Below are 24,856 nucleotides of genomic sequence, written 5' to 3'. Positions count from 1 at the left end.
TCAGGCCAAATTGAGCGCACACACACAATAAACAGCCCATGCAAGAGATTATAAAGCGTGCAAGTTGGAGACCTGTGATTTTCAACACTCACAACACACACATAAATATAATTCGCCTTTTAATTGACATTAAATTGTTATTTAATTACAAAAGCTTGGCCGATGCTGAGGCCGCTTTTAATAATCGCGTTAGTCGATACCCTTGATATTGACATGAGTATTACGTGCTGGCATTAATTATTAAGCGCTCGACTTTATTTTATTTTATTTTTTTTATTTATTTTTTTTTGCATATTAATAACAGACGTTGGCTGGCCATCTAATTGAGCGAGAGCATGTGCTATGTATTTATAAGTATGCTATGATCTCTGACATTCAATTTGTGTTATAAAGTGCCGGTATTAGAGATTTGTATGCCTAGTGTAGCTTACAATCAACCAAAAGGGAACGATACCAAGGTTTTCCCAAACAAATTGTGGGTTATTAAGTACAAACATCGGGACTTTCAGAGCGGGAGGGGTTGAAGTTGTTTGTTCTCCATTATTAAGAGGATTAACAGTGGGGCAATACAGCGCTATCAGTAACACGTTTACGAATACAGCAAATAGAAAAATTGAGAAATTATTTAGAGAGCGTTATGCATAGAGAAGAGTGAAATATGTTTAAAGACACACACTAGAGTGCGTATACTATATGTAAAACGTTTACGAATTCAAAGGAAAGAATAATTGATCCAAATTCGATAAGCAAATGAAAAAGGGACAGATATGCAAGTGACACAGAGAAGAATTTAAAAGCGTAGCACAGAGTTCGCACTCTGTGTGCGAGCTCAATGTATTAATATATAAGTATGAACGCAGTCAGCAAAACGTTAACTAATATGGTACAAAGTAAAAACGTAGATAAATGAATTTCTTCATAGGTTTTGCAGAACTACCCACTGTCAGGCTACAACTAACTGGCGCTCATTAGACAGTGTCTGTAGCTGTCTAGCTGGGTGTTTCTTAGTATGCTTATTAGTACGCAGTCACTTGAGAGCGTAGTACCAACAATTAGATGCACAACCTACTTGCACTTTGCCCATTTACACAAGTGCCAACGCACTCCACTGGTTCAGCTAACGGAAAGTGATATACTCTAATGCGATTGAGTGCGATGTATATCATATTCTTAGTGCAAATTGGGCCTGGGCCCGAAGGCGCACTCTTTGTTTGTGTAGCTCGCATTAATTTGAGGTCAACAGCGCAGGCATTTGCCACTAATTACAGCCACAAACTATGCATATATACTGTATGCCTAATAATGTTACTGCTCGACCTGCGGCAATCATTTGCCCCGGGACTGGGGCGTGGCAGTTGGCAACTTGGAATACTTGAATTGTGTGTAAATCAATAAAGACACATTATTGTTGCCTGCAGTAAAAACACCTTTCAAATCAGTCTCATTTGCGTAAGTAAACTTGGCGCTGACTGCCATATAATCATCAGACTTGCAGCGATTTGTACATATTTAACTGAATGTGTGTATGTATCTCTATCTGTCCGCTACTCAAATTATAGCATTTCAATTTCGATATGGCGCAGCAATTTGTAGTGATTGCTCTGCTCGCGCACGCCTTCTCTCTCTCTCTCTCTCTGTCTCTCTCTATCTCTCTCTCTTGACAACAGTCACTTCTAAATTATTGAGTGATTTTGAATGGCGGCTTTGTTAACTTATCAATCGACTTACTGCCTGACTGTCTGAAACACTGTCTAACAGGCTGTATGATTAGCCAGCTCTATTTGGCTTATACAACTGACTGGCTTTGGTTACTGCGATTTACAATACACTCGAAACTGACACAATGACAGACACTCAAAACGTTGAAACTCTATGGTATGGAATTATTAGCGCCCTGTTATTGCCTAATTGGCACGTCATGTAGTTCCTTGGACTAATTAAATTTCTAGGATTGTAGCATCGATTTTTGTTTAAAGTCTAATGCCCATGAAGTACTCAGCGCGCCTGCAAGCAAAACAATTAGAGATTGGCTTAATTTTCGTATAATATTCAAAAGGCAAACACAAGTTAAACAGGCGGCTCACGCTCTTAACGCGAATGCTTGCCTATTAAAAAACGGAAATTAAAATCTTTATGGCTAATGATTAACCAATAAGAGCAACATGAAACGGAACCCGCGCAGACGAGCCCAAACATCGTGGAAGTCTTAGGCAAAGAAAGCAAATGGAAGCGGAACCTGGCAAAAGGGCGAAGTCAATGGGCTAGGGCGGGGATACGGACAGCAGTACTTGAAGCCTGCGGCTGGCAGACGCTTCAACGCCCAACTGTTGTGGAATATAATTACCAAAGTGGCCCTTTGGCTTAGCCAGCTAGGCAATCGGCAGTCGGCAGTCGGCAAACGGAAGTTCAACAGCCGCTGCAATGGCCAGCTTATTAGTAAAATTAGGCAGCAGCCAGCTGGCTGGACGTGGCCAATTGGCGCGTCAAGTGAGTGACGAACAGTACTTGGCCGCAGCGAGTCTGTAATGAAAATCGATTAAAAATGGCGCCGACCCAGCGCACAGAGCCTCAGCACATAATGGCAAATTAATTGTAAAGTGTGCGGCCATTTTGCTTTGCTCGTTGCCTTCGCACAGCGGAGCCCAGTCCGCGGCGTGCCATTTGAAGGATTGAGAGCAGCATAAAACAATAATTAATTGATTGAATGTTGTTTGGAAATGGCCGTCAAGCGCCGGCAGCACACCCGCATCCAACAACCAGCGACCAAAACAAGCACAGCCACACTCCCCCATTCAACTAAGTGGCATAGAAAATTAGTTTGGCCAACAAATGAATTTCACATGCTCTTCTCTCGAGGCTTTGCGGATTTTCTAATGCAGATGAAACGATTTGACTTACAGCATATCCTTCATTAATTATAATTCTGTGAAAATTCGATAAGCTAAAGGTTCTCTAATTAACATATAAGTAGCACATACTATTATTTTGTATTTTAAATATTTTATGAAGTCCAAAATAAATCAAAAATAGCCCGATTTTATTTTAATATTATCTTCTATGCTGCTTTGCTTATATTATCTTCAGTTTTAATTTGTGGACAAACCTTATTCAGTTTAGCTTTAATTATAAGGCATCAAGAGACCAGTTCGATTTTGCACAAAAAAACTTAATTCGATTTGACTGCTAAACACTGTGAAAATTCCAGAGTAGTTTAAGCCCTGAACACAGCCACGTCCTCGGGGTCGGGTTAGGTCGTCGCAACCCTGCAATTACAAATCGGAATGCGAATTGAAATTCAAGCAGCAATTACCCAGATCGAAATGTAAGAAACGAAACGGAGAGGCTGTGCTGCCGCTGCTGTCCTGCTGTCAAGGACATTACGTGCCTGGGACGTTGACAGGCGGCTTTTGAGTGCTGGCCGCAATTAGGCGTCTAGGAATTCAATTTATTTTAGCACAGCTCGCGCTGCTACTGAGGTTGCTTCGCTTGTATTTGCTGTTCTACTCAATGTTTAAATGATTGCATAATAGTCTGTTAGCTCAACTCTTGGCAGCTGCCTCAATCTCAGGCTGGCTCAAATGGTTGAGATGTTTTGCTTACTGCTCCATCAATTTGACTCTCTGCTGCCTTCCTGTTGTCATTGCTCTGATTTTGCGCTTAATTTGCTTAAGCTGCACTTCATTTTTAGTCCAAGCCGCAGTCCGCTCCTTCTCGTGCCCCACTGTGCACTCGCATCTGTCAATGTTTATCCATGTTGGCAGTTTTTCATTCTGCGGCCGCGCACTTAAAATGTTGTTAATTTGCAACGCAGCCCATCAAACTGACAGCGCACCATGTGACAAGTGGCAAGTGGCAAGACACTGCGCTGCATTCGCGGTGCAGTCTGTGCGTCAATCAGACAGTTTGGACGTTCATCATTCAAAGTGTGCCAGCACTGTTGAAATTAACAATTATATGCCGCAAAATGCAGCAGCAACAACAATAACTGCAGCATCAATTACGGGTGGGTCCTGCACCTTGCAGCTCACTGTCGAGGGCAAAGCGGCGGGCGGGGCTTATAAAAATAACTGTGGTTCAGGGCATTACTGCGGAAACGGAAGTGCGCATTAACTGTGCACGCTTGCATGTCTGTCAAAGTGTGTGTGTGTGTGTGTGTGAGTTGGTAAATGTGGCCGCAATTAGCAGCACACATATGTGCGTATATATTTAAGTATTTTTCTACAGCTGTGTGTGTAATTAAAACTGAGTGTGCGCGTTTAATAAGTTAAGCGCCAAGGCACACATACACATTAAATACATACATACACCTGTGGGAAAAAGTGAGCTATCCGCGCTTACACACACCTACACACACACACACGCACAGCTGCAAAGCTTCCGCCGCTGCTGCGACATTGTTTCCCTGTTTTTCCTGCACAACTTTTTTATTTTAAATTCAGACCCATATGCAATATTTAATGCGCTACCATAGCAGCGAATTTAATATGAATAAGGGTATAAGTATACAAATGTGTACAATTGATTGAAAAGTAACAAATATATTTACTGTAAGCTTTATTATTTTTTTCAATTGATTGTGAAATTGTTGTTCAATATTCAAGCGAATACTTGCGCCAAAAATAAGCAATTTTAAATTGATAAGTGATATTAATTGAATATATATACATTATATAAGTACAAAATAAAAAGAATTGTAAATTAAACTTAAGCTAAAGACAATTTTTTCACACACGGCAATTATATTTTTTACTCACTCGCCTAGAATTTAGATCTAAGTAGCTCAACCGTCAAGTCATTCGAGCCCCTTCTGCACTTTCTGCGCATTCTTCAATTAACGAAACCACATGACGCAAGCATCTTATGCCCACGCACCACTTACACGTAAATGCCTGCAGACCCTACAAAATGCACATTGCAGCCAATTGGCCCATTCATTTGTGCGCAGCATAATGTGGCCACAATAAACACATGCACACACAGGCATACGCACACACACACATACTAGTGCTCTTGCTTAGTTTCGTTGACTAGCAGCAAGTGCCTGGCGGCATTTGGGTTGACCTTACTTTTAAAATGGCGTATGCGCAACATCCGTTAAAAAAAAAGGATGCAGTATTCAGTTGAATATGTGAGGTACGTTGGGCGCCTACCTTTGCCACAAAAGCGAGTTAAATTAGCCATTAAAATATAGTTGGTAGCATATTTATTGCTGCATGGCCTGAAGCACTGGCTATGTTGCTGCCTGTTTAAGTGCGCGAGCTTAATGCAACTTCTAATTAAAATGAAATTATGCGCATAAAATAAATTCACATTAAATTAAAATTTGTATTGGTTATTTAGACAAACCCTAAGCCAACCTCGCCAGTTGTCAGTTGGGTCAATAACAAAATGGCTGCCGTTGCGCTTAATTGTTAATTGCATTGCAAACGCTGCTCACGCTCTCACACATAAGCACGCTCGAAAAATGTGTACGTATTTGTAAAGCAGCGGGACAAACTTCAATATTGTGACCCTCTGTTTGGCTTTGTAATCAGGCGGGGGCTAGCGTGCAATAGACAACAGTTTAGCATGTCAATAGAGCAGGAATAGCATCTAAAACAACAACAATTTAGACATCATAAAAACAGTAATTGACATATGGTTGCAGCAGCTGCATCGGCAGCAGCAGTCTCATATATCTGTATCTGTGTCTGCATCTATGCGTGTGGCATGCAATTTGCATCTGAGCTGATTGTCATGATTTCATTTAACCTGTAAACAAGCCAAAACAAAAGCCCATACGCTGTGATTTTATTTTGCATTGTTTATATAACATTTTGCACTGCACTTATTTACATTGAATGACAAAATATTTGCATTGAATCGCGCTTCTATATCCATAATGAAAAATTGTAATTAAGTGGGTTGTGCCTATGAATAAGCATTAGTAAACATTTTGATATATGGCAGCTATGAGCAAGCAGGCCAATTGTAATATAGTTAAAAATTATGGGATTGCGACACTTATTATCGTGTGTATCAAATTACATAACCAATAAAAGCTAAAAATAATACAAGTTCACATTTCACTTTATAAAAACAAATGCTTCTGTAATTTACACTTTTCTGGATTCACTTGGACCTTAGCCTTACGAGTTCAACGAATATATAAATATATATATTATATAAGCGGGAAGTTTAAGGTCGCCTCCTGTTTGGCGTTAAGTTGCGTTAAGCGGAAAGCTAGCCGTTCCAGCATTTTTGATTTGCTTGCACATTTTTATTGCTGACTTTTCAGCATGTATTCAACGACCCTCACGCCCCGACCGTTACTAAATAGATTATATAAATATATATGTACATATATATAGTGGATATATATACACATATATTTACAATTGGCGTGTCCAAACTTTCAAGTGAGGCGAACGTGTTTGTACGTAGTTGTGCGCGAAATTAATGCTGTCCTTGAATTTCTCATAAACTGCCAATTCAACGAAAAGTTTGTGACAACAACAAGAGCAAACACACACAAGCACACAGAGTCAGGCACACCGCTCAAACAGACAAACAAATAACATACAGAAAGTTGTGCCAAAGTTCATTTGCCGGCAACTTATCTTAAAAGGCATCTTAATCAGCAGTAAATTCACAACTAATCAGTGACTCCATTGTCTAGCTCTGTCTTTGTTGCTGCCTTCGCCCACCCCCCGTACCTTCACCCACCCATTGATCAATTGAAGTGCCTGGTCACACATTTGTAGCACGCGCATTAACGCTTTGCTTTCCCAGCGACCAGGCAGCCAACTTATTGCAACATAATTACACGTTGGAAACGCTGCAGCGCATAATAAATTCGTACAGCGGGGCGTATGAGCGATGCTCGCATCAGTGATGCGCCCTTGATTTAATGGAAGCATGCCTGGCAAAAAGGACAAAATGTAATTACTGTTAATTAATTAATCTTTAATGTAATTACAATAGATTATTTGGAAGATATGATTCCTAATTGCACATTTAAGGGAAAGTAAAAGCTGTCATAATATGATAGTGTATACAGCATATGAAACAAACAAAAAAGAAGAAAATCTCGGTTTTGGTTAAAAATATTTATCATATTTGAGACAGAAATTTAAATAAAATACAACTAATAGCTGAGAGCTTGCATGCGTAGTTTCAAAACGTTTATGAATGACGCACAAGGAAAATTATTAACTTAAATGCATGCAATAGAGTAAGCCCGACACAAGCTTTAAGTCAGCCATTAGCTTTGATTCTAGCGGGTGAAGTTTGGGAATAAAACCAGCCTAGTCACTTTTGGGATTCTTCTAATTAAAATTAAATTTGTTACCCATTTTACAGCATTTCTTATATATTTCATTTATATCCAAAAGCACACGATATCTGACTACCATAAATGCCACTACTTTCAATTTGAATCGTGTTCATATCTAAATGCAGGTCTAGTTATTTTTCTTGTTCTCCATCTCTAGATTGTACGCAGTCAGCATTGGCGCATTGAACTTTGTTTTAATTATGGGGGAAGACAGCCGACGCTGAGCAGATTGGACATGAACATTGTTTGTGCTCTGCTCCGCTTGGCTTGGCCCTTGGCTTAATAAATTGCAATTGTTTGCGAGCTAACTTTGCACCCACGCCCACTTCTCGACTCACTTTTGTTTGTTCCCTACGCTGCGGCTATGGGTTTTGTAATTGGTTTTGACGTTGCCTATTGCATTTGACAAAAGTAATAAAAAAAAATAAATAACCCAAAACAAACAAAAAACTAACAAGTTAGAGTGCTCTTGTCGGGAGTGACCGCCTAGGGGATGCCCTGAACCTTATTCTACCAACACCAAATGCAGCTCGCTTTGTAGGTAGCTATAAAATTAAAGATACTTGATCTTTAAATATTATTTAAGAAGCTACATTAAGTAAAGCTAAAGCTCTTAAAACCTAATAGATTTGCCCAAGAAACTGGATGTCGACTTATATCGATCGCCTGGAAACGGGACAAATTATCGACTATCGGAAACAAACTGATACTATGAGGAGCTGGGTTCAAGGCTCTAGCTCTTATAGGTTCTGAGATCGACGGGTTCATACATACGGAAAGACAGACATGGCTAGATCGACTCGACTATTAATGCTGACCAAAAATGGGGTCGGAGATGCTTTCTTCTGCCTGTTACATGCATTAACAGAAAACCATTATACCCTTTTTACCCATTTTTAATGGGTTCAGAGTATAAAAATTGCAAGAAAGTTTAGCATAATGCGCAGCGAGGAGGGAAAACAAAGTTTTGCAAACATTCAGTCGCAGAATAGAATTTTGTGTGTGCGGTTAACGAAGCAAATAGACAAAAATTTATCCCGAGAAAATTGCAATTTTTTACCAGAGCTCGAATATTGAGCGAAAGTTTCATAAACGTAATTGTTGTGGACACGCCCAGATAGTCGGAGGGCACACTTAAAGCTCTCGCAAACTCAATTCGAGGTTTCAATCTCAACTGGCCAACTGGCAGCACGCAAACTTAATTAAAAGCCAAAAAGCAAGGCAACCATTTAAATATTACAGGCCACTGTCAAAACAGTGTTCAACCGGATGCGGGACGCCATGCGGAACACAGTTACCAACACAAAAGCCAGACTGAACCGAAAACAAAATTGTTAAAGTTATAACATATAACGATACACATGCACTTTGCATATGCCACTGATATGCAACAGACAGACAGACAGTAAACAAATACACGCAGTCAAGGGACGTGGGCGACGGGGGCGGCGGCTGCAGATGATGCAAGGGCAACATCATCTTCATTTGAGTGGCAATAATAACTTGCTTTTATACCCTGTACACATGAAAAAGGAAAAACTAGCTGACAAACAGTAAATCTATTGCTACTTTGGAAATACAAAAGAAGGACATTCCTCAACCATATCAACAGCAGAGTGGATCTCATCAAATACCATCAAATAAATGGACTTAGAACAAAAATATGTACATTATAGGCGAACAGCGGCATTTCAAATATTTTGACGGTAAAAATGTCAATAATAAAATAAATATAAATTTCAGTTGAAAAAAAAATATATTTATATGTAATTGCGAATCTTTCGTTAGAGGCATTTGATCGTTTTGAAAGTCGATATTATTTAACAGGGCCTTTTCGATAAATTTAAACATAATTTTGATTGTGAAAAAAACGTCAGCGCTACAAACGGAAGAGCGCATCATGCATAACCTTTTAAGCATATATGTATATAAAATGTCGTTACGACAGATACATACATCTTCCCACTGGGTACCTACTAGCTGTTCACCCTTGCCTAGAGCTAACTATTATTTTATTTGCTTTATTTTACCCTTGCAAATTTCAAAAGGGATGCATATTCTTGATCAGGATCAACAGCTGGATCGCTGTACCAATCTCCATCTGGCTGTTTCAATGCGTAATAGCCTCTCAGTTTCTAAGCCGTCGTCATGAAACTTTGCATGTCCGTTTTTTGTTCCAGCCAGTACATATGTCGGAACCGCCGCATCGGACCACCATATTATTTGATGGCACAGGAATGAACGGTCGAAAATCAAGCGTCTGTGTGACCAAAAACGGCTTTTAATAGTTTACCTATGTTCCTTACATAGAAGCCAAATGTTGTCAAGAGCTCTTTTGGTAAAATTAACCGAAAACTGAGTTTTACTGTAATATTACTATCTTCCTCATACTAGCAAATCCATAAGCTATTTTACTACAAGGGTATTAAATCTTCGGCGTGCTAAAGATAGCCGTTGTATCTTGTTTTTTGTTGTGTCCAACTGACCGCAAGTGGAAAAACGCTGACTTTGCCGGCGCTGCTCAAACAAAAGCAAGTAATAAATATGGGAAATAATATGGAAGCGCTTTTTATATGCTTCGCACATGGAATTGTTTAAATAATTTATAAACGCTGCAAAATGAAATCAGACATCTGCTGGTGCTGCTGCTGCTGCTGCGGTTGCCCTGGCAGGCAAAACAATCCTTTCAAAACACAAAATTCAAGTCATTGTTTTGACCGAAGTCCGGGGTCAAGAGTTGTGTACATAATGGTCAGCACGTACTACAACTGAATGAGTAAGTGTAACTGTAACTGTAAGCATAACTCTAACTGGGCTGCCAGTCATACTTCCATAACCTGCTCTTCTCCCGCACCGCGCCTTCGGTTGCTTGCCTTTGTGCCAACACATTTTAATTATTAGCATACGTTCAGGCGCAATGGCAGCAACGCCGTCTGAATTTTATGAGCTTTGCAAACTTGGTTCCAAATTGCGTATGCGTAACGCGTGCGCTTTTGTCTCTAATTGAAAAAATATCAAGCATACGCAAGGCTGTTTTGACGAACCCTTGGTCAACTCCAGGACTTATGTATTTGAGCAGCAGCTGTTACAAAAAGGTAGCTGGGGGTTACTTTTAAGCTCTACACAAAGCTGTAAATATTTATAGGTTTTTAATAAGAGCTTAGCCAACTTCTTGTTTATTAATTTAACTATATGTCGAACTGATTTAACTCCGCCTCAAGTAGTAACCATAGAAAACTTAGAGACAGGCACTTAGACTTTTGCATGGTTCAGTAAGGCGAGGGAGGCGAATGCAGGCGATCTGCTATTAGAAAAGTTTACCGTTTAATTAGACAGCTGACTTGTTGGCAGTCGCTCAAGTAAGTAATTCAGACTTGCCAACAATGCTCTTAATGTTCCATGGAAAACTACAAAGTAAGCTTGTTAATTAAATACGCATTACCGCGCCTCTAATTGCCAGCGATGTGCTGCTTAGCAACAGCAACAACAACAACATACAGCAGCAGTACACAACAGCAATATACAACAACAACATACAAAGTCGACTGCAAAGTTTTGCTGGCGTGCATGTTTTAGTCAATAAAATATGGCACAAAATACGCAAACATTAAATTTAATTATCAGCTGACACTTTGACCTCTGACTAAATGACTAACTGACAGACAAACTGACAGTAAGTTTAGCCAGAGACAGATATGAGATAATTTCGAATGCAATGGATCCATAGTTAATGACAAATGTCTCCGAGTTAAATCACATTTAATTAGTAAACATTTCAGTGGCACTGAAGAAAGCATGTGCACCAGTGCAGCGTGGCATGCCACAAGCTAATTCTGCGGCACAAATCATCAATCACTGCGGCAGCAATGCTTAACTTGGCCAACTGCTTGGCGAATGCATCAGGCTGCGCACAAAAAAGTTTAATGGCTTCAAAAATCAACTTGGTCGTCGGTTGCCGCCATTTGAAGTTGCATTGTTTGTTTTTGTTGCCGATGCTTTTGTTGTAGTTGTTGCAGCTTGCTGTTTTTGCTTTGTTTGCTAGCTGAATAACGGCGACAGCGTCTGGCTAAAATATGCGCACGCCGCAGGTAAATGTTGGTAATTTGTGACTTCCAATGGCTTCGTTCTTTTCCACTGCAAAATTTTAGCTTGACGGCGCCCATTTAACGCACGGCGACATTTTCCCAGCTCTGTCGGGGGGAGTTTATGTTAAAATCGTGTGGCAATATGCAGTTGCATGTCTAATGCCACGAGCAGCTACACATTTTAGCACAGGAACACGGAAATAAAGATAAGTTTTGCGGTGTGATTAAAAGTGGACATTAGTTATCAAAGGGTTAATGGTTTAAAGTGTGCCCAGGAGCTTGATAAAAATAATTGTCATTTTTATAATAAATTTGTATGGTAAACATGCCTGTTTTTGTGATCAAACAATATTTTTCGTTTTTAAAAAAATTTCTGTTTCTAGGCAAGCAGACAATAAATATGCCTACAAGACCATATACTCTACTTATATGAATACAAACTCAGTACAAATGTTGTAAATGTTAACAGAACACATAAGTTAAAAAATATTAAACTTTTATAGCCTCCCATATCATAGATTTCTAACTCCCAATTTAGTTGACTTGGGAACATTTAAAGTCAACAAAGAAGTTTGCCACCTTTATTTACACTCTTCGCAGCTCTTAAACTTTCACACTTAAATCATATTTGCGCTTATTGTTTTACCTCCTGCTACTACTACTATTTTTGTTGCTGTTGTTGTTACCCTTGTTGCACGTTGGTGGGATCCCAGTCTGGCTTGAAGCTGGCCGGCGCAGAGTTGCGCTCTTATTTACCCCTTTGGCGCTTGGCTTGGCTTATTCAAGTGTGGCTTTTTCATGTGCACACTGCGGAGTCACTTTGACCTGCATGTTATTCATGGCTAAATACACACACGCACACATGGCAGCTAGCCCTGCCCCAGCGCACCACCGTGAACAAAATACCAACAGCCAAGCTGGTAATTCTCTAAACTATAGCGCGCTGCACACATAGTAAAACGAAGGCGTTGGCCTGGACATGGACATGGGCAAGGGATTTCTACGCTCTAAGCTGTGCTAAACATTCCCTAAATATATTTTGCAACAGCTCCTCCACTCCACATACGAGATAAGCGGCACACATGCCATGGCCAGGACGGCAAGGACACGCGGCGATGCGAAAGGCACTGTTCACTGCAATGAAACTTTTTGCACCTGAATATTTTTCCAAAACTATTCACAGTTGATTTTTCACCTGATGCTTTTCATGGACCACAGTGTGTTCTCTGTGTGTGTGTGTGTGTCTGCTGGTGTGCCTATGCCTCTTACGCGCCTGTGTGTGTGTGTGTAGGTAAGTGCTTAAAATATTTGTCTGCCTGGCTGCTTGTGAAGCTGTGGCATGCCTGGCAGCCTGTCCAACTGTCTGGCCTCCAAACGAACGGCTCGCTTTATAGGACTCAAGTTAAATGCAATGCCGCTGCCTCGGCCGGGCCATGTGGATTGGCTCGGTGCCCCATTAGGTGCAGCCAATTGAATTGGGCGCCAATCCTTTAATGGGTCTATGCCATTTTTTTCTTTTGAGTGTTTTGTGATTGAGGTATCTCTGAAAGTCGTTTGATTGTCGATCAGTCTGCTACCATTTTTTAAAATAGATTCAAGGTAAGAGTACTTTATAATAGCGTATTAATTTTTGAACATTATTTCAAAGATTTTCGATATGAAGCCTATGGCTTATAAATTAAGAAAGATCAACGTGAACCGCTGCTATCTTACTCCGTTTCAGAGAATTTATTGCAATTTTATAATAATCAGTGTTTTCGCTGCTGTATTCATAGTTCATTCATAGAAGCCGAATAGTTTTGGGCCCATTTACAGCCTGAACAGCTCCTGACTAAATCTCATACATACATATATGAAAGCATACATACCAGCGAGTGTGCAGCCTTATCTATATGCATTTTATTATATAATCTTTCCCGCTCACTCCACCCCACACTTCTCCTTCACTCTTGCAGCTATGGTCTCCTGGGCGCGTCTGGCTGTGGCAAGACAACACTGCTCAGTTGCATCGTTGGACGACGGCGTCTCAATTCGGGCGAAATTTGGGTGCTGGGCGGACGGCCGGGTTCACCCGGATCCGGTGTACCCGGTCCGCGAATTGGCTACATGCCACAGGTGAGTCGAACTCCATGTGCCGTGCAGCTGCCTAAATATTTCATGCGCTTTTTATTGCCCTGCCGCAGTTGGCTTCATGGCTCGTAACTAAATTAAATAAATGCAATAAAACGTTAAAAGCCAGAGTAAGAGAAAAAATGCAGCAAATAAAAAAACTTTTAACTGCTGCACAGTACAGAACTTTTAATTTCGACAAAGCGCAGTAATATTTTTAGTCCCCGGGGCTCATAAAGCTGCAGCGCCGTGAAGTAGGCAACGGTATTTGCATTCGTTCGCTCTCGCTATATAATACGCTTTTAATTCCCATTTCGCAGGAGACAGCTCTTTACGGGGAGTTCACAATGCGTGAGACTTTAATCTACTTTGGACTTATTGCCGCCATGCCCCGCAGCGACATAGAGGATCGTACCGAATTTCTGCTCAAATTGCTCAATTTGCCAAATGGCTCGAAATTTGTCAAGAATTTGAGCGGTGGACAGCAGCGTCGCATGAGCCTGGCTGTCTCTCTGCTCCATGAACCGGAGCTACTCATACTGGATGAGCCGACAGTGGGCGTGGATCCGGTGCTTCGACAGAGGTGCGTATACAATATACAATAAATTGTGCCTCGAGGCTGGCTCAAAATGTGGATATTTAAAGAACCAGCCCGCAGAATTTCCCTAGGAAAAACCTTATTTTATTTTAATGTCTCAAATAATATGATTATAACAACAAACTTTTGTGAATGTGGACTTAATCCAATTAATTATAATTTCGTTTTGTTCTATAATATTAAAAATGAATGAATTTACTTGTATATAATCCAAATTATGCTCTCCACTTGACGTCATCATATGAGTAACAATTAGAGTGAACATTATAAAAGCGATATATTAAAAGATATTTCCACATATTAAGTTTATTGTGAGAATCGTGAAACTGACAGTAAAAGCAAGTCAAAAGGAAGAAAATGAAATGCAATTAAAAATTTCGAGCTGAAAGGAAAAACGGATATCTCAGCGCTTCACAAGCGAAAATTTCAGCTTTTGTTTTACCACAAGTGCTTAATGAGTTTGTCGAAAAGAGTTTTCGCCATTTCGGGAGAATTCCGCATTCAAGCAGAAAATTCGGTAGAAGCCAATCTTTAAGCTCAGAAGCAGGTTCAATATGTAAAATAAGTGACGGAAAAATCCCAACTGCAAAATAATTTTTTATAAGGAAAAATTAAATGATATTAGGATGGTTTACATTCCCTATTATTTTTCTCTACCGGGCAACCAAAAAAAAATTATGAAGTTGAATCCGTTATTTTAAAATTGCTTTTATATTTAAATTAGCTAGTTAGAATCAAACCGATTCCTGCAACTGTTACATGCTTTTGAGATTCCCCTTTTGAGGGTATTAAGTAGATAATATGTAACTGAATATATCAAATAGATGGCTTCTAATTAACTCTTTTCACATTTACAGCATTTGGGATCATTTGGTGGACATCACGAAAAATGGCAACACAACTGTGATAATCACCACGCATTACATCGACGAGTGTGCCCAGGCGCATGTGGTAAGTTCACATTCGACACATATTTAGAGGGGTGTGTGGCGGATAAAGAGCTGTGGCTGCCAGCAAGTGTCAACGGCTTTCTGGCGCCCACGCATTGTTTGCTAGCTTGATTAATAGTCGGTGCTTGCACGTCTATTTGTAATATGCGGCGTATGGGCAATATTATGCGCTTCAGATGGTTCGGGCTGGCAAAGGTGAGAGTTCAGCTGTCGAGGGAGTCTCTGCACAGCGGCGGCGCTTATCAGCTCAAGCTCGAGTGTGCGCTGTCAACACGCGGCGCTAAGTGCTTCCTTCTGTTAGGGCATGAATGTGCCGATGGAGCGGGACATGTAGGACTGGTCGCTGGCAAATTTGTATCCTGCGCGGGCTGCAACAAATCTGTGTCCTCTCTCTCTCGAAAAGTATAATTTTACTGGCTGTCCCTCTGTTGACCCATGGCCATGGCACGATTTACGAGGCATTTCCGAGCGAGACACATTGCAAAATTTACTTCAGATTTATTTATGTTGGCAATGCGAAGCACCATAATCAGCCAATGCGGGAATACACTCTGTGTGTGTGTGTGTGTGTGTGTGTTTGTGTACGTGAGTGAGCGTGTGTGTACTTGTATTAGTCATTTGCTGCCCCCTGCCAATGTGTGTGGCAGACAATGAACTGTACGAGCGACTGACAGTTACAGCAAAAATATGAAAAACAAGAAAAATAAATAAAGAGAGAAAAAATGCTTGGAAAATACAGAAATAAAGCGTGACAAAACGCACAAAGCAAACGCCCGTCACAATGGACACTTAGATAGACAGATATATAGATAGACCAACAGATACCCATGCGACACGCACAGGATATGCACACACATAGAGACACAAGCACACGCACACGCACGCATATATAAAACAAACAAGTCCTTGCACACAGAAACGCACTTATGCTGGTCAGGTCCGAGTGGAAGCTAAGCTAAAGCCAAGTCTGTAGATATATCAGTGGCAAGACCCAAAGATTGATGCTAAAGAAACGACCTTAAAGAGTTGACGATAGTTGGGGTGGAGAAAACAGACAAACAAAACGACACGTGTGTACTCTATGCTGGGCATATGAAATCGAATGATTGATGGCCAAGCGATTTATAATATTGCAAAACACGGATTTATTTAGGTCCTTATCAACACTTAATTGCGGAGAACATCTCTACAGACGAGGGCATTGATTTGATTTCCGACTACATTTTATGGGGTTTCGGTGGCTTTTTGATTCGATTTTTGGAATGCTGAATGAAACTGCATAAATTGTAAATTTCTTAGTTTAAATTGTACATTTCCACAAGATGGAAAAATTACTGCTTATATGAATTCGCTTTAAGTTTATCCAAGTAAATTATGTATGTAGTCTTCCCTTTCATATTTTATTATCTTATCGAAAGAAACAAATAGCTGATTAAACAAATCGAATTACTCAACAAGTTGAAAAGACGTGCTAACTATTACAGCTAACGTTAAATACATTCAACATTTAAGCTGTTCATGCTTCATGCGTTTATTTACTTTAAGTAAATGGCCTTAAAAATCGATGCAAGGTTTTGAATTTTATATATCTAATACAAAGGCTTACCTTAAAGGATATATATTGAGGAATTGAATTTAAATAAATTCCCAGAAAAATCATATTAAATTATGTTAAGCGGCTTATTTGATATATATTTGAGTATTTGTTTCAGAGAGTGCTCTTGAGCTCGTTAGCCAACTGCTTTACGGGACCTGCCACACACGCGACAATTGAACCCCCTCTGTTGCCTGCTGGCAACAGCTGTTAGACGCTTGTCGAAACGACAACAATACCCTCGCTGTGTGTCACTGCGGTAAAGAGTTATGGCCAATAAACAAAATCATTGTGCGACTTTGTTTGCCACAAAACGTGCTGGCAACCTGAAGCCCAGTCCCTAAAATAGGGCCCAAGGCTTACGGTTTAGTTAATCTAACCGCAACGCTTCGCCCATTGAAATGTGTCTTTAATGGCAATTGTTGTTGGGATCTTAAAAAGAGAAAGAAAAAGAAAAATAAATACAAACTGCCTATGGTGGCAAGAAACTTTGGCCCGACTTTTGTCTGTCTGGTAACTTTGGTGACAATGTTTAATTGCTCATATTGAACACGTGTTGTCTCTTCTTCTCACAACAACTACAACAACAACAACAAAGGCGGCAATAGCATAGCATAGCACGGAGTCCGCCTAGATTGTGCACGCTTGAGTTGACTACTCGTATTATGGCCGGCAGCAAATTGCTTTTTCAGCTTTGTCACTTTTTCGTGCCACGTTTTTGCTTTGCCGCAGGTTGCGCAATGCTCAACGTTGGAGCCCAGCTCGAAGGAGTCATCCTGCAGTATCACATATTTTTCGCCAATTCTGCACGTCACTTGGAGTTCAGCTGTCGTGCGACTTACTTGTCTAACTGCCCAGTGGAATTTGGTCAGTTTGTGTTTTTTTCTTTCGGCTTTCTTGTTTTTTTGTCCTTTTATTGTTGACTCAGCAGAATTGCGTGAGGGCAACACAAGAGCGTATGCATGCACACTAAAACACTTGTGTGGGTATTTGAACGGTCCGCACACTCTCACTGCTGCTAACCCACACACACAAGCCCAGGCACACACATAGCCTTACTAGACTGAGCTCCTGTTCGTGCTGATTGAGTGAGAAATATTTATTGACACTTACCTAGGCACGAGGTCTGGTCCGCCCCATTCTTTTTCCGATTTCATGTGCACTGCATTCGCCAATTTGGCATTTAAAATTTATTATTATTGCATGTCGTGCATTTTATTGGCTGTAAATGCATTGCCCCAACAAATTTATGTGCAATTGCCGCTCGCTAAATTTATGAAAAATAATTTGAACTTCGATTTGCTGTAAAACTTTAAGCGAAATCATTAAAATTTGTGTTGTATCAAATTTAAAGCTTAGCTATTAACATTGGCTGTTAGATAAAAGTAATAAAAATTTTGTTTATAAAATATTTATGAGGCATACGAAATGGCTGCCAGATCGCTTTTTTACAGTGCCTACTGAATACCCTTTCATTGGCACTGAAAGTAAAAATACTCTTGAAATGTTGGTTGTATTAATTCATGAAACTTGCAAATAGAGAAATTTATATGACAACACAACAAAAAATACTGTAGCATGAACATTTCTTCTTGGATGGAATCCATGTGAATCAAGTTAACTTTATAGAGTTATTAAAAATCGCATAATTACTTGTTTATAATACGCCATTATACCGTACCTTCATGTGCACTCTGTTATATCACAGTAAACACTTTTGGCCAAGTCGAAAAGGTAATATTGACAAAAAATATAATTGGCTTACGCTGCGTAAAATATATTTATATCTACTGTTGTATGTAGAACATTTCCGTTTGACTGTTTCACTTGCAGCAATAATAATACGGCGACTGCAATGTTGCATTAAATTGTCAATCAATATGATCGAAATAATTACACACCCTCTCATATACACACACGCGTGGACAAGCAAACCGTTTGGCAGGTTAATTTTTTTTTTGTAATTTCTCAACATCAGCAATTATTCAACTGTCCATTTGCATTTTTGTCCTGGCTTCAAAAAACAATTCCATATTTTTCTTGTTATACATATATTTTTTTACTGCTTTTTAAAAGCAACATGCGGAAAATTACGCCACAAAAGGGATATGCAACACAGAAGAGACAGCATAAACTATTAAAGATACAAGGCAAAAAAATATAACAAGCAAAAATTCAGAAACAGAGCTAAAGCGCCAACTGAATCAGCTCTGACTGTCGCTGCAGGGGTGCAGAGAAGGGATGCGACGGGGGGTCGTGAAGTAGTCGCAACAATATATCCATCAAATAATGTTACGCTCCCTGATTTCATTTATTAGAGCAGAAAGTGCTGCACATACAACTGGGTAATGGCAATGGGCCACCGCCGTCCCTTCCACCTATCAACTGCGCCGACTATGCGGCGTAGACGCGATTTCCTACTACTCTCGCTTTTTGTGTTGGCCAACAAATTCCCATGAGCCAAGCCAACGTTGACATTAAATTTTGGAAGCAACGTCTGTAAAAAAGTTAACGAAAAAAAAATAAGAATCCACAAGGAAGAGGGGCAAAAAGAAACGCATCACTTTGGCAGACAGCGGAACGCAGCCAGTGTTGCCACCTCTGTACAATTTCAGTTGCAAGCCATTTAGGCTTGGGTGGGGTGTTAGATTGGGTCTGGTTAATAATGACGCAAATTGCAGGCGTTGATGTTCTGCTATAATATGGTGCCAGCCTTTGATGAGGGTCTTTCGCCAGATATGTATGTATGTTACGAACGTGTGTCCATATCCGGCGGCGCTGGGAGCAGGAAGTGCTTAAATGCGTACACACTAATGGAGGCATGGCATATAGGGGCATGTGTGAGTCGAGGAGTACCGGAGAGAGGAAGTCATATAGTTTAATCAAGTCAATACAAATGTTCGAACTATTTGAAACCATTCAATGGCAATAGAAATCGAAATGATGAGGCTCGCAAAACTGGTTGTTTTAGTTGATAAATTTTAAAATCAAAAAGTCATATTTAAAAAAAAAATACAGACGAGAATCAATAATAATATTGATATTATTATAGTTTTATTACATGTTTTTTTATTTATAATTTATTGACTAACAATGTAATTGGTAAAAAAAAGAAAGAGATCACATTTTATTCCTGTTCGAAAAGATCCACATTGAATTTAAAATTTAACAACTTAAAGTTCATTTTCTTTCCATGTGCATGCAAATAACACCAAGCCTTTCCTGCAATTTCTGAAAAATGCAAACAATGCCCTTGGTACTGCACATACGCCTTCTCGTATATCATTTTTCAATTTCCGGCTTCATACACGCAAAAAATTCAAGGAAAATGGTTATATTCATGGTACAGAAGATTAAATACACTTGCAGGCATATAAAGTATTTTCCATCTAAGTTGGATGGATATTTAATCATATTCAGAAAAATATACAAGCTAGTTACCATCGATATGAACACAATTATTTACATATTTTAGCTTAGTGCAAATAGTTGTTTATCGCACACTTTTTTTAAAGCTGATATGTAACGTAACATAAAAAATTTTTTTATTTTAATTTAAAATATTTCTATCCAATTTAAGAGCTAATTTTCCAAAAACCGTCCATTATTGGTTATTCTTATATATGCTTTCTTTATTGGTACACCAATACCGACATATGTATGCGTTACACATTTCGTGGCATCATATTAAGAGCCGCTTCCAGAGCATAAAATATGAAAGGAATTATTTATGGCATTTGGAGTTCGGGGCAATATTAAATGCAGATCACATCGAGGGCCATGAAAGTGCAATTGGCTGGCCGTACGTCAGGAAGCTTGTGCCTTAGCCTTGGTTTGGCATTCAATTAGGAAGTTAATAGATCGCTCTATCGACGCATTACCAAATACAACAGCCAATGGACAAGCCAGAGGAAACAACCGATTTCCGGTAGACCGAAGACAGAATCAAATCAAGCAGCAAAACTTTTCTAACTAACTAGAGCTCGTGCGTGTGTGTGGATGTGGGTGTAAGTGAATTTGCCTGTGTGTGTAGCATATTTTGCAGCAAATTTCCAAGTGAAGGCACATTACAGACAGGGCAGGAGCAGAAACTAGCGCTGTATCCACTCATGTACATGCCTAATGAAGCCATCCAGAGCACTGGAATTGATGAGCGAGCAGTTGGCTATGAAGATGTTGGCCAAGTTTTGCAGAGCCGCAAAGTTTGCCGCCCAAAGCCAGGCAGTCAGTCAGCAGAACGATGCTGGAGTGGCAGGAACAATGTCCCAAACTTGCCTAATATGTTGCCCGGTATGCCTAATCATGTGCGGCACAGAAATCAATTAACTTAATTTCCGCACGTTGTGACAAAGCGGCCGTTGGATTAGCTGCTTGTTGCAGGGGGGCGTGGCCAAAGGACAGTCAATAAAACTTTTCAGCAGCAACAACAGGATGTGCATAATTCTGTCATTGTGCAAAGACAAAGAAACTTTCGCTCAAACAAGCCAGGAATTGACAATTTACAGCTGAACCTGAACCTGAATCGTGGATGGGAAGGTATAGGGGAGCAAGTAGGGTGCTGGGGTTTGTGGGTACACAAGTACACGAACGAGTCGCTGTCAAAGTCAAAAGTTTAATTGACTTGGCGACACTTTTGTCTCTAACTCTAAACAATATTCCTAAAAAAAAGTGTTGTCTTTACAGATTGGATTGCTGCGCGGCGGTAAAATGCTCGCTGAGGAGTCACCAGACTTTTTGCGCCAACAATATAATGCCGAGTCGCTGGAAGAGGTGTTCCTTAAGCTCTCAGTGATGCAGAACATGGGCAAACGTCGGCGTTCCTCCATTGCACAGGAAATTGTGGAGCAGGTGACAGTGCCAGCCATATCGAATCCAGCGCTGGACATGTCCGATGAGCAGCATGCAGCCGAGATCTCTGGCGAGTTCGGTGATAATATATCTATGTCCTCGGCGGTGCGTGATCCCATTAGCAGCACAGCGCCGGCTGCACCACCGCTGCCACCCGCGCAGGAGATGCCCACATCCTTCTGGTATAACCTGCATGTGATGCAATCGCATCATTTGCATGCACTCATCTGGAAAAACTTTCTCTGGATGATGCGCAATGTGGGGTGAGTAACTGGCTAGCAAATCAACATAGCCAACTGTCTAAATAACTGGGGCTCATCTAGGATAATGCTGTTCATAGTGGGTCTGCCGGTGGTGCAGATATTACTGTTCTGCTACGCGATTGGCCATGATCCGACTGGCCTCAAATTGGCCGTGGCAAATCACGAGATGTCCGAGGAAATGATTGTGCAACAATTCTGTCCAGTGCACACCGGATGCAATCAGACCATGCTCAGCTGCCGTTATCTCGATATGCTGGTCAAGAACAAGAGCATGGTTGTGGTGAGTACATGCAATGCAAATTACCTTGGGGCATAAATGGGGCCTACGCTGTCATTGGCTTTTGCTTAAATTCTGAAATAGAAACCGGGCTACAAGTACAATAACCACTCATGTAACTATTGTTGCTGTTGCCGTTGGCGTTGCTGTTGCTGTTGCTTATTGAAGGATGTTGAGACGATGGTTCGACCCTGCCGGCCATTCGTGTAATTTATTTCAATTTGTGTGGACAGCAAAGCTGGTCAGCCACCGTGTGCATGCTCCTCAATCTACTGCACACAATGTTTGGCCCTCTCGTCTTGCTTCCCTGCTCCATTCTGCCGCACTCCTAAATCAAGTGCCTGGATCCCAGACCCAGAGCGATTCCCCCTTGGAGTTGGCACCGTCTTGGCTGCTGCTGTTGTTGCTGTTGCCTTTGGTGTTGGCGCACACAAATTACAGCTGCTTATCTTTGGCAACAGCACCAACAGTGTGGCAGTAAGGCAGTCGGGCAGCTGGGCAGTTGCAGGCCGGTCGAGATCATCAATAAATTTACTGGCTGTGGGGCAAAAACAGTAGTTGAAATCCAGTCCCAGTGCAGAAGACCTGCCCCTCAGAGCAATTTATTGCAAATTATGCTTCAAAAACAATGCCTTCTTTTTGGCTAATTTGTGCACAATTGTTGGCTGGTCCTTTAAGCCAAGTCTAAGATACAAAAATTCATTCTCAAGCACACAATCTGTTAAGCATGGCTTATTAATGAAGTGAATTGAAAGAAAGCGAGAGAGAGTGAGTTATAAAAAGAAGTATTTTTATTTGTATGCACATGTCTTAAATACTTATATAATTTGATGTAGCTGATAGCCTCTCTAGGAGATTCTCACAAGCTTAAATTCTACTGAGAATACTTAAAATTTTATTTCAAATTTGTACCCCTATAGCTTTTGTACCTTTTCTAATGATTCTTAATTAATGGCCTAATATCGGGCAGCTGACAAATTCAATCAAGATTAAAAATGCTTTTCTGCGACATCAAAGCTAACCTTTGCCGTAAAACAAAAACAACTAAAGAGCGCTCCACGCATGACCTTTTTCAGCAGTAGCCACAAATTGTGGCTCTTTTAAAAACAATATAATAACAATAACCTTAACAATAAAGCTGCAAAACGGCAACAACAACAATCCGCACGCTTCAACTGCCAATTTGCAAAGTCCGACCCGAGGCCAAAACTTTTATTTAGGCTCGAATATTGAAAAGCAGCTCGGTCAACCGCCACTGCTCCCTTATCACTCTTAATTTGCGCAAATTTCAACTTAGATAAAAAATATATAAAAATAAAAAGTAAAATACACGGCAAGCGTAGACCGCATCTGCCGCTAGACCGTAAAATGTGCTGCGCCTTTTAATTTTGTTGTTGTCTATATTCTGTTTGTTGTGTCTCCCAAACCTTGTTGAGAAACCCAAAAGTTAATTTTGCTCAATGAACAGCATATCCAGCAGCCATCAGCACGTGGCCAGCAGCAACAATCGCAGCAACAACAAGAAGCGGAACAATAGCAACGTAATGCTCTGTGCTCGCCACCCGGGTACCCTAAGGGGGGTCTTTGGCATTCGAAATTTGAATTTTTTGCTGCCTGAACTGCTGCCCTTCAAGCGCTGCGCTTATTGACAGCAATTCAATAGTTGCCTCCCCTTTTTGCAAGCTGCCACAAGCATCCACAGCAGCAGCTCCTATATGCTCCAGCTAAAAAAAAATATATATGCATATATAATAATTATTTTGTATCTTTTCAAAGTCGACTTTTGCTTTGTGGTTTTGTCTACATCAAACGCATTCTAGCTTGACCCCCTTATCTAAGTGCTATAAAAATTGGTTCTTAATTTTTTTTTGGCGACCCTTTTAGAGCCCCCCCCCTAGCCCGGAGGGCTAGCCAAGTAAATGGCAACCCCTTTGCTCCCCTTGGCACTTTTTGCTTTTAAATTATGTCGAAAATTGCACAACGTATTGTGGGCGGGGACGCAATTGTTGTTGCTGCCGTGGCTTTTAATTAAAAGTTCATTAGGCGTGACAACGCTGCTCATTAGGCGCCTTTCGCTGCTAGCGGTAGCTGTGAGGCGGGGCTAAGTGCAGTCAGTTTATTGTGTTGCACTTGATTAGCGACAAGCTTTAACTTAAAGGAAACCTCCGTAGTGGTTTCATTTTATGGGCAAAAAACTTGCGGGTAGAAGTGAAAACAGAAATTGCGCAGCTACGCGCCAAAGTTTCACCTGTTTTCTGTCTCCAGCTCATTTGCGTAGAGCTACAACTAGCTCTAGATTGTTACACTCTATAAGCCGTTGCTGGCCCTCCCATAACCCATTTTGTTACCGTCCAAGTTGACTTCATTTGCGCATAGTTTGTGGCTCAAGTTTGTCATAAACAATGTTGAACTTAAGATTTAGCTAAAGCACAAAAGTTGTGAAGGCAGCTGAATTGATTACCGTTTGTTGCCCCAACTCTGAGCCATGTGATTGAATTGGTTGTGCGTAAATTAAATATCATTATATAACTATATGTATGTTTTTTGTAAATATTTAATAAATCAGCTCTTGTTCAGCAATCCTTTTGGCAGCAAAGTGACTGTTGATACCTATCGATAGATGGGGCAACAAATTCTGTCAAAAGTCTGTAACTGTTCCAAAATATTTAAACTTTCGCTAATCGTTACCATCGAATGTTCAACACTAGAAGGCTCCGAATTTTATAAATAAGTTCTTTCGACAGCGATATTTATGTTTAGTAGCTTATTCTATAAATGTGCCGAAAATTATGTATGAAAAGTTTTACGCCGTACAGC

General features: G+C 40.4%; 1 protein-coding gene and 1 long non-coding RNA gene across 2 annotated transcripts in view; one reads left to right on the top strand and one right to left on the bottom strand.

The window, feature by feature from the left end:
- Positions 1-24,856, top strand: part of osy (oskyddad) — a 49,532-nt gene that overhangs the window by 22,005 nt on the left and 2,671 nt on the right. The window contains exons 3-7 of the mRNA XM_064698556.1: positions 13,356-13,515; positions 13,830-14,092; positions 14,965-15,058; positions 21,335-21,762; positions 21,823-22,042. Coding sequence (XP_064554626.1) covers positions 13,356-13,515; positions 13,830-14,092; positions 14,965-15,058; positions 21,335-21,762; positions 21,823-22,042 — 1,165 coding nt within the window. The remainder of the gene's footprint in view (positions 1-13,355; positions 13,516-13,829; positions 14,093-14,964; positions 15,059-21,334; positions 21,763-21,822; positions 22,043-24,856) is intronic.
- LOC135439765 (uncharacterized) lies at positions 13,663-14,444 on the bottom strand. The gene is made up of 2 exons (XR_010438175.1): positions 14,232-14,444; positions 13,663-14,174 (listed from the first exon to the last, which is right to left on the bottom strand). It is a non-coding gene; the product is annotated as an uncharacterized LOC135439765 (long non-coding RNA).

This window comes from Drosophila montana, unplaced genomic scaffold (assembly GCF_035044405.1).
Source record: "Drosophila montana isolate Dmon_TW-CO22-7 unplaced genomic scaffold, ASM3504440v1 contig_779_1, whole genome shotgun sequence".
Lineage (NCBI taxonomy): Eukaryota > Metazoa > Arthropoda > Insecta > Diptera > Drosophilidae > Drosophila > Drosophila montana.
This window is presented reverse-complemented; position numbering and strand designations above follow the sequence as displayed.